This window comes from Astatotilapia calliptera, chromosome 22 (assembly GCF_964374335.1).
Source record: "Astatotilapia calliptera chromosome 22, fAstCal68.1, whole genome shotgun sequence".
Taxonomy (NCBI): domain Eukaryota; kingdom Metazoa; phylum Chordata; class Actinopteri; order Cichliformes; family Cichlidae; genus Astatotilapia; species Astatotilapia calliptera.
This window is the reverse complement of record NC_137442.1, coordinates 197,501-207,500: the sequence shown is the minus strand read 5'-3', so window position 1 is coordinate 207,500 and position 10,000 is coordinate 197,501. Positions and strand designations below refer to the sequence as shown.

Genomic DNA, 10,000 nt, shown 5'->3' with positions numbered 1-10,000 from the left:
TGCTGACGACAAACTGAGCGTGCGCAGAAACAACCCCACTTCTCTTTGATTTAATGACGTCTACATTACTCACACCGTCACAACTTTATCACAAACAGCTGCACAAAGAGACGATGTGAAAATACGCACAATAACGATGAAACGTCCACCAAAACCTTCTATGATAAACTTTGTGCGGCTGGAGTTCAAACCTGCCCACTTTAACCTTACGCACACTTCCTGAGTGAAGTCAGCGCTGGCATCGGTGCGTCTCGCTGTGTTTATTAAAGGTGTATTGTTGCAGTGCCACAATGGAACAAACACAGAGCTAAAAATAGAGCCAGAGGAAGGAGGGAGGAGGAAGAGGAGGAGGCTCTCTGGGGAGAAAGGCCACAGCAGCACTTCCTCCCGTCACGGCAGCGTCGCTACCATCAGGAACCTTTTATTGGGTGTAACGTGGAGATCTGTGCTGATGTTTGCGTTCTGTTTATGTCACGTGAAGCAAAAAGAGAAGCGACGGCTGCAGAGGTCAGAGGTCACAGAGAAAAGGGAAGCTGTGCATATGTGTGTGTGGAGGCCACAGTAACTCTGAGGCCTCGTGGGGACATTTGTGGAAGAGCACACAAGCCCCGCCTTTACCTGTGCAGCGTCACGTTCAGGCACATAAACAACACCGATCACATAACTGTCCACTTCATTTACCTGCTAAGCATCAGCCATCGTTTTAGCTAGTCCAAGTTGGTAAATGGTAAATGGCCTGCATTTGTATAGCGCTTTTCTAGTCCATAGGACCCCAAAGCGCTTTACACTACATTCAGTCATTCACCCATTCACACACACATTCACACACTGGTGATGGCAGCTACATTGTAGCCACAGCTGCCCTGGGGCACACTGACAGAGGCGAGGCTGCCGGACAAAGGCGCCACCGGGCCCTCTGACCACCACCAGTAGGCAAACATGGGGTTAGTATCTTGCCCATTTGTATATTTGACATGCAGCCAGGAGGCAGCCTGGGATCGAACCACCGACCTTCTGATTAGTGGCTGACCTGCTCTGCCACCTGAGCTACAGCCACCCCGGTAGTTACCAGTTACCTTCAGCTTTGAAACATTGTATCCGCTAACATTAGCTAATATGATTAATTCTAATATTTGTACAAACTTAGAATCACATGCAGCATTTAAAGTTATCAAAAGACAGCACGTCTCACCGGCGGTGGTTTAGCTACCACGCAGCAGCCCATCTTGTGCCAGAAGTCGCTCATGCCGAGGCTCGGTCTGTCCAACGGCCGGACGCTGCTCTCTGCTGCTGCCCTGCAGGCCAGAGGAGGAACTACAGCCTGAGGGTAATCTTGGGGCATTCAGGCCAAAAACTTGATTGACGACAAAGCTCAGGTGCCTAAAACCCCCAAAATGCCGGCACCGGGTGGAGTCGGGATGTCCCCGATTAATTCAACGGCTCTTTAGCAGCTGAAGAAAAAAAAAAAAAACGTGTTTATTCTACAAATCTGGTGAAGAAAAAAAAAAAAAAGGTCAAATCCAAAGTGTGGAGAGTTCAAAGCTGCACGTTCATGCACGATCTGTGGAGAGAGAAACGTTGATCTAATTAAATGACTACTATCATCATCACAGCTTTAACAGCTGGAAGTTCACAGTTTCCACCTTCACTTTACACCTAGCAACAAATTTATATCCAGCCTGCTTTATTTTGAAAATCCTATATGGATAGATTAAGTTAATAGAAACACCTGGACCGTGCTGGCTGTCAGACACCATCTGATTTATTTGTAGTTTTTAAAAAAATCTAAAAGTTTCACAAATATTGTCAGTTTGATTAAAACACAGTAACTAATCATGCTGAAAATACCCAAGAGTTGCACTTCAGTTATTAATGCTTACATAAAGGCTCTCCGAGCTCTGCAGGTTCAAACATGAACGGCTGACACTCTCAGCCAGCTTACAGCCTTCACATTTATTCTGCTGTGATTTCCTGTGAACTCTCACATGTCCTTACAGCAGCACCAATGCAGGGAAGCAACAGCAGATTTACACACAGCGATGAAATGACTGCGAGCCCAACATCTGAGACCCAAAAACCACAGAAAATTCCCCCAAACGTCCCCACATGGCAGGGAAACAGGAACGCAGTGAGACACCCAGCTACGTGGGAACCCTCAGAGACGTCAACAAGGCAAACACATCGAGCATGACTAAACACTGGGTGTGTCCAAACACACAGTTCTGCTGTGTGTGTGTGTTTCTGGGCGTTCTTCTCAAGCTGATCCTGAAACTTGACTCCAGCTGTTGATTAAATCACACAGTTCTGACCTTTGACCCCTCAGGTGGGACATTTAATAAGCGCTGCAGATCAGTGGAGACCGACGCTGAGGGAGCGCTCGTGCACTTTTATAATATATATTCTGACTTCTTACACACAGAACATGAAACAAATAAATGATTTCTACTTCATTTTTAGAGAATCTAGAAAAGTGTGGAAGCACTGTCAACACATCTATGCTGCAGCGAGCTCTGCGTGCTGGTTTTTAAGATTAATAAGACGTGTAAGCTCCTCCCACACCTTTCATGTGTGAGCTCATGAGCAGCACAGGCGTGAAACGCTGTTTTTACGTGGGCATGCGGCCCGATTCCACGCAGGACTGAATCGAGCGTCTGCTCTGGACTCGGTCCAGCACATTTCAGCAGACGATAAGGGAAGAATGTGGAGGCCAGGAACATGTAGCTTCACGCTCCACATCCACCCTGATCAGCAGCCAGGAATTCAGCCTGCGGCTCCGACTCCTGACGGAGGCCCAGAGAGGATGTCCTGCGCTCTGCTCTGTCAATCGAATCATCCTCTGTCACCTGACCTGCAGGATCAGAGCAATCACCTGAAGTTCAGCCTTCAGGTTGAACTCACTGTAATTCAGCTGTGAGCCGATGACCTGACGCGCTACATTTCCCTGTTAGGAGCTGCACTCAGACCTCTAGTAGGGGTGCCACGATTATGTCGTCTATTAAAATCGTCGTCGACTAATTTACGTCGTTTGAAGCTTTGTAAGATCCCAAAAGACGCAGGAATAAGTAGCAGGATTTTTAAGAGTGCAATAACGGACTGAAACAGAAGATGGCAGCACTGCATGTACAAGGATGCCAGCTGCCGTTAAACCCCGAAGAAGAAGAAGAAGCTGTGTCCAAATTCAGGGGCTGCATCCTTTGAAGGCCTCATCTGTAGGCCGATTAAGTTACAGCGACACGGCAAAGACTGTCCAAATTCGAAGACTGCCCCATACGTGGCCAAAAAAATGCGTCCTTCATTTCCCCAGATTTGAAGGATGGGTCAGGTGTATACTTCGTGGCCCAACCTATCCCAGAATTCATAGCGCCCAGTTTCCAACAATGGCGGCAGCTAGTTAGTTTTAATATTACTCTTATTATTCTTTCTGGGTCACAAAATAAACGTTTAACATATGTTCAGGCGAGAATGTAGCTGTGTAAACCTCAAATATCTGCTCAGTTTATCAGGACACCACATATTTTCAAAAGCGCTCCGACGTTTTCGGAGACGTCTGTTACCCACTAGCTCATTAGCGAGCCGGGGGCTAGGCTCACTAGCGCCGTGAGAACACCGGACTCCCGGCAAATCGTTTTCAAACCCACCGCAGTCTTTCGCTACTCAGGTTAAACATGATATATGAGTCACTTAGATAACTTAAAATGTTATTGTTTGGCTTTTTTTTTGTGTTTTATTTGTTCCTGAGTAAATCGGTTTGTCTGAGATTAAAGTTATAGTTTTTACACAGCTGAATAAACATCAAGCAGACAGCTGATTATCAGAAGTGTGAGATGCTCGAGAATTTACTCCGGTGTCCTGTTATATTTTAGATAGCAAGGAGTTTATTAAACTTCACCGAAACAATCTGCAAATTTCATTAAAATTGAATAAACTATCATCTCGTCTTTATTTTTAGTTAGCACAGACCTTACACACTTAAAGCTGTAAGCTAATGATAGTTATATAAGAGCAGATGCTGCTGGTGCAATAAGCTGTACGTTTTACGTCCAATGGATGATGATCTGATTAGTCGACTAATCGCAAAAATAATCAGTGACTAGTCGACTATCAAAGTAATCGTTTGTGGCAGCCTTAACTCTGGATTGTTATGAGCTAGGAGAAAAACACAACTACAGCTGCTTTTTTTGTCACGTGTGACGTCTAAACACGTCGCTGAACCGAGGCGAACGTTTGGGTTTCTGTCAATGAATGATGTGAAGTCGACAGCTTCATCCTGGGAAGTCTTATTCTTGTGCCTAAAATCAGAAGTCAGGCCTTTTCCTGCAGGAGTGATGTGAGCGGCGGAAAATGTGTAAACTGTGCATTTGTGTTTGCTAGCAGGAGATCTGTCACGCCAACGCGAGGAGGAGGAACAGACTCTTCCTCCCTCGTCTGGCTGCAGGTGGTACGGGCCGGTCTGATTATAGGAAGTGAAACGAGTCTGTTTAACGAGTGTGCGAGGAAGTTTAAGGTGGAAGTGAACCAGAGATTTCATCTTTATCTGACATCAGGACAGTTTCATCTGTGAAAACACCAGAAACTAACCCGCAGACATCATGTGATTACCATCGTCGTCACAGCTGACCACCTGATCTGACCACCTGATGTGACATCAGCTGAGCGTTCATGAGCCAGGAGGCCGAATCAGCTGAAACAACAACAACAACAACGGCCCATTTGTCTGTGTGGGACGACGGCCTGCAGGTCACATGACTGCACTTTAGTCAGCTGACAGAGGAAGGCCTTTATTTAAACTCATCTGCTGAATGACCTCTGACCTTCATCAGCTTCTGCTTTTTCATCAGTAGAAGATTTTTTTAGACTTGTGTTTAGTTAATGTGACATTTTGACTGAACAATCTGCTGTAAACATCGTGCTGGACCTTTCTGCTTGAACTCCACAGAGAAGCTTCACAATCATCCCCCTGTTTCTGAACCTGCGTTTCAGCCTCTGAAACGAGCTCATTCAGCTCCTGTCTCTTTAAGATCTCCCTAGAGGCCCGTCTGATTGGCCATCTCCTGGAAGCTTGCTGAAGGGCAGCACCCAGAGCATGTGGCTGGAGCACATGCTCACTGTTTTCTGATAACGTACGATGACACAGAAAGGTGTGACATGCTGACATCACAACAGCGCTCAGCCTAACAGGGGTTATTTTCACACAGTAGACTCAGCATTGGACGCAAACCACAGCTAAACATACACGCTGGTCCTGAGCGAGTGTGGCTGACCCTGCCTGCAGTCTAACACTAACAGATGTTGGTCTTCTTTCTTTACCGTCATCCAGTCATTTCAGTCGTGCTTCTCCAACACGCTGACGACACACGACTCCATACTTCAGGTAAATTCTTAGATAACAGGCAGATTGAAGTGCTTTATTTTCTGCTTTCACTTCCTCCTTTCTAAACTGAGACACTGGCTTCCTGCTGATGCTTATCTCAGCTGATAAGAAGAAAAAACACGGTGCAGAGGAAGGTGACCGTTTACACCGCTACGACAAAAACAGGGAAATAAATCAACGAGTCTGTTTGGAAACTAAAGTGAAAGTGATTCAGCACCACAAACACACCTGTGACACACCTGTGTGATCACGACAACATCACTCACACGTTTCAGTCCATGAAGAGCATAAAGGTGTCTGTAAGGTCAGAAAGCGCGCACACACACACACTGACACCTTTATGAAGTAATTGAGGGATTTTAAAGACACCTCTGTGCTGAACTGGGACCCAACAGAGTACCTTCAGTACTGCAGTAATATGGTCACATGTCCATCTACTCCTAATGAGCTGCTGATGGTTTGGAGACTCCTGCAAACTGAGCATGGCAACAGTCTAACCTAGTTAATGTAAAAGGCCGACTTCTCAGTTTCAGAGAAGACTCTTATACAGAGAGCAGCTCTGGTATTGACTCTGCAATAGTCGGCCTCATCACTGATGGGGACGACATGGAGTACAGAGGACTGACCCAAGACTGGTGCCAGCAGAACTACCTCCAGATCAACACTAATAAAACCAAGCAGCTGGTGGTAGACTTCCACAGGCACAAACATCCTCCACTGCAACCACTGAACATTCAAGGTATGGACATTGAGGCTGTAGACAGCTACAGGTACCTTGGTGTTCATCTGAACAACAAACTGGACTGGACTGATAATTCAGACGCCCTCTACAGGAAAGGGCAGAGGAGGCTGTACCTGCTGTGGAGACTCAGGTCGTTTGGAGTGAAGGGCCCACTCCTGAAGACCTTCTATGACTCTGTGGTGGCCTCAGCCATCTTTTATGGTGTGGTCTGCTGGGGCAGCAGCATCTCAGCCCGGGACAGGAAGAGACTGAACAGGCTGATCCACAGGATGCCCTCTGGACCCAGTGGAGGTGGTGAGTGACAGGAGAATGGTGGCTAAGCTGTCATCCCTGATGGACAACATCTCCCACCCCATGCAGCAGACTGTGACAGCACTGAGCAGCTCCTTCAGTGGGAGACTGCGGCACCCACGGTGTGGGATGGAGAGATTTCGCAGGTCTTTCCTCCCCACGGCTGTCAGACTCCACAATAAAGACTCCAACAATCAAACATATCCACACATGTGCAATAACACTAAGTGCAATACTCTTTTCTGGCATCGTTGTATTTTTACTCAGTTATATATAGCATTTGTATTCTATTGTTATCCTATTGTATATTTTATTCTATTTTATTCTACTGTATATAGTATCTTATTCTGTACAGCTGTGTACTGTATTTATTCTTATTATATTCTAATTTTTGCTTCATAACTTTTGCACTGTCCACTTCCTGCTGTGACAAAACAAATTTCCCACGTGTGGGACTAATAAAGGTGATCTTATCTTCATCATCTGTATCGACGGCTGAGCTCAGCGATGATGCTGAGCGTCCTGACTCGTGCGCTGGAGTTCAGACAAACTGTTCAATTCTAATCCCACAGGTCACGTGAACAGATGCTCGCTCAGAGGAAAATGATGAGAGTAAGTGTGTATCATCGACATACGAACGGTGGGATGTATCATGATTCTTTCTGACAGTACTAATGCGAGCGTGTAAAGCTTTCACAGTAATGGGCCAGGACAAACCTGAGAAACCACAGAACTTTTTGTTAGTGCACATCTATGACTACTGCATGAAACATGAACACTTTGTCCCTATGATAAGAGCCAATCAGTCCTTATTACGAGGAGCTCAAAGGTTCATTCATCTGTTTGTAAAAACAGTTTTCAACTGTTTCACTGAGAAAAGAAGGATCACAGAGTCCGAATGGATCCAGGTGAATCCAGCACGTTTCAGACAAACAGACTAATAATAAAGCGTCTGCACTGATTTCATCACATAACCATGTTTTAATGAAACGCTGCTCGTTACTCCACATTCACGCTGACGACGTGTTGTTATGTAGATGATGAGATCTTCACAGTGACGAACTTTATTCTGAAATTGTTCCACAGTTTGTGTCACGTTAATCAATGAACCTGATTGGCTGGAGTTCTACTTTTCCAGCTTTTTGGTTTCCTGTCTCAAATTTTTGAGATCATCAAATTCAACACGAGCTCCTTTGCCTCTTGAAATAGTAAAAAGCAAAATCAAACCTTACACATTAAACATGAGTTTTCTGAGTTCTACTGTGAAGAAAACATATTTACGCAGCCAGCTCTGGTGGGGTTGTCTTACTTTGGACAAATAACACGTGTAAAAGTATGGATTACATCCACAATAATACTTTCACTCAAACCAAGAGAACAGCATTAATGGATCAGAATGTTGAGGTGCAGCGGCATGAAAGCCAGCATCCACCTGAGGAGGAACATGAACGCGTGTGAATTTTACATCGATTCTTCTTAGACAGCACGTGTGCTCGAGTGAAGGCGGCAACATGTTGTTTCAACAATACAACTCTGTGGCTGCTTTCACACCGTTCATACCACGGCGAGCGGCTTCAGGTCTGAATCACAGCAACACCGCTCGACCGACGTCTTCGTCTTCAACCTTCACACCGGCGCATTCGTTGTCGACCTTCACACCAGCGTCTTCGTCGTCCGGAGAGCAAAGCGTGAGCCACTCTGCCGTGTCTACTTTAAATCATTCAATGAAAAATAAAAGTGTCCAGATTCACATCCCTCAGCCACGTCTGTGGTGAGCCGTCGCTTCACATCAAACCAGATGTTTCTTACAGATGTTCATCCTACCGAGGTTTCAGCAGCTACAAAGAGTCGGTCATTAGAAGCTAAAGTTGGGTTGATTTGAAATCTCAGACATCAAACATGCTCTGTGTGCGATTATCGAGTGAAAGTGATAAATGATGCTAATCGCGAGCCTGACAAGGCTGCATTCCTCTCCCTGTAAGCAGCTGATGCTTATCAGCCAGTTCCACCTTTAATGTGACGAAGAGTTCAAAGACATTTTAAAGGAGGCACAACAAGAAGAACTAGTAAAAAACACTCGGTCTCGTATCGACCGACCGTCAGTTACACAACCTCTGAGCAGGATGTCGGTGTCCCAACACGTCCAGAGGAACAAGTCAGGTCAGCGTGCAGTCACGGTAATGTCAGAGGAGTGTTACGGGAACGTCACGTTAACCTCTTCAGCCCCGAGTGTAAAACACAAACAGCTCCAGATTTGATCACTGCAGATTCCTGAGCCTACAAACCAACTGTGACGACCAGGATAGCGCTCTGAGCCGTTCACCCATTCCTGTCCTCGCAAACAGAGACGGTCAGAGGTCAGAGTCCAGCCACCACACACTGCCCCGCGCCTCTGAATCACTTCCTGTTCCTCTGCAGGAAACACCCTACACTTACTGAGCCAGTTTTAAACAGACCTTCAGGCGTACAAAGTGTTCACACGTCAGCACGATTCAGTCCCCAAACATCTGCAGGAGAACGACCTCAGCGCTGGGAGCTGCCGTCACCAAGGTGACGGCTGACGATGCATCCTTGCCGCTCGATCCGACCCGTCTGCATTCAACGGGCCGACAGGTGACAGGTCCAGAATCAGCCTCGGGATCAGGGTTAACCCCAGAACCATCACAGCCTGTTTGGACTCAGAAATGATGCTTTATCTGAGCTGTGTGACACTCAGAAACGTCCCGATGCACATGAAGGCAGCGGCAGGAGGACAGAGCCAGACCACAAACTCCATCATGGAGATGGTGGAGGGGAGCTGTATTTTTGGATCAAAGTTTCCGTCCCCTGAACCCTGTGACCTTTAACCTCCACACTCAGCTCCCATAGATCTGCATTTTGTGCAGCTGTCTATATTTGAGAAATGTGTGAAGCATGTCAGTGCTGCGGAAAGCAAAATTAATCTGAAACCTGCAGATTTGACCCTTTGCACCAAAGTCCAGTCAGAAATCAGCCAATTTCACGCCTGCTGTCCAAAACATGCACGTCGTATTGATTCACGTTCCTCCATAAAAACTGAACTCAGTCTTTAGGTCGTCGTGTTATTCCTGTCCTTCACACTTCTTCATCAACTTCCTTGTTCCTCACATAAAACTCCACTTAAAACCTTTTGTTTTCTCCAGTCTGAAACGTGCACTTTTTCCTTTCTTCAGACCAAACTCCACTCAGAAACAACCGGATCATACACGCCAATGTTCCGTTTGCTGAAAGCATTCACGGGGGAAAATAAGTGAAAGAAAGAGAAGGTCAGAGTGAAGTTTGGACTACAGAAGGAAAACTGGCAGGTTTATGAGTCTGCGCTCACACACCGACACAGAGTCCCTGTACAAACCTGCAGATCTGACTTATTCTCATCCTTCTCTTCATGAAGCTAGGCACTCTCCCTGCTTCCAGCCATTATGTTAAGCTAAGGTAAGAACTTACACTTAATATGTCAGGTCAGAAAAAGAGCGAAGACAGACCTCCCAAACCTGAACTTTGACCCTGAACACAGTCAAACATGAAGGTCAAAGAAATGAGCAAAGGTCAGCCAGTCCTGCGTGTCAAACACGAGTGTG

At 46.1% G+C, this 10,000-nt stretch overlaps 1 protein-coding gene across 5 annotated transcripts in view; it reads right to left on the bottom strand.

Annotated features, from left to right (window-relative positions):
* The window catches only part of cdc42se1 (CDC42 small effector 1), an 18,383-nt gene that overhangs the window by 8,034 nt on the left and 349 nt on the right, over positions 1-10,000 (bottom strand). For 2 of the 5 annotated variants that reach the window (XM_026156170.2, XM_026156172.2), the window contains exon 2: positions 1,193-1,451. In XM_026156170.2, coding sequence (XP_026011955.1) covers positions 1,193-1,342 — 150 coding nt within the window. In that variant the 5' untranslated portion in view covers positions 1,343-1,451. Of the gene's footprint in view, positions 1-1,192; positions 1,562-8,516; positions 9,174-10,000 lie in introns of those variants that run through there. The other 3 variants (XM_080296184.1, XM_080296185.1, XM_080296186.1) reach the window with 2 other exon arrangements.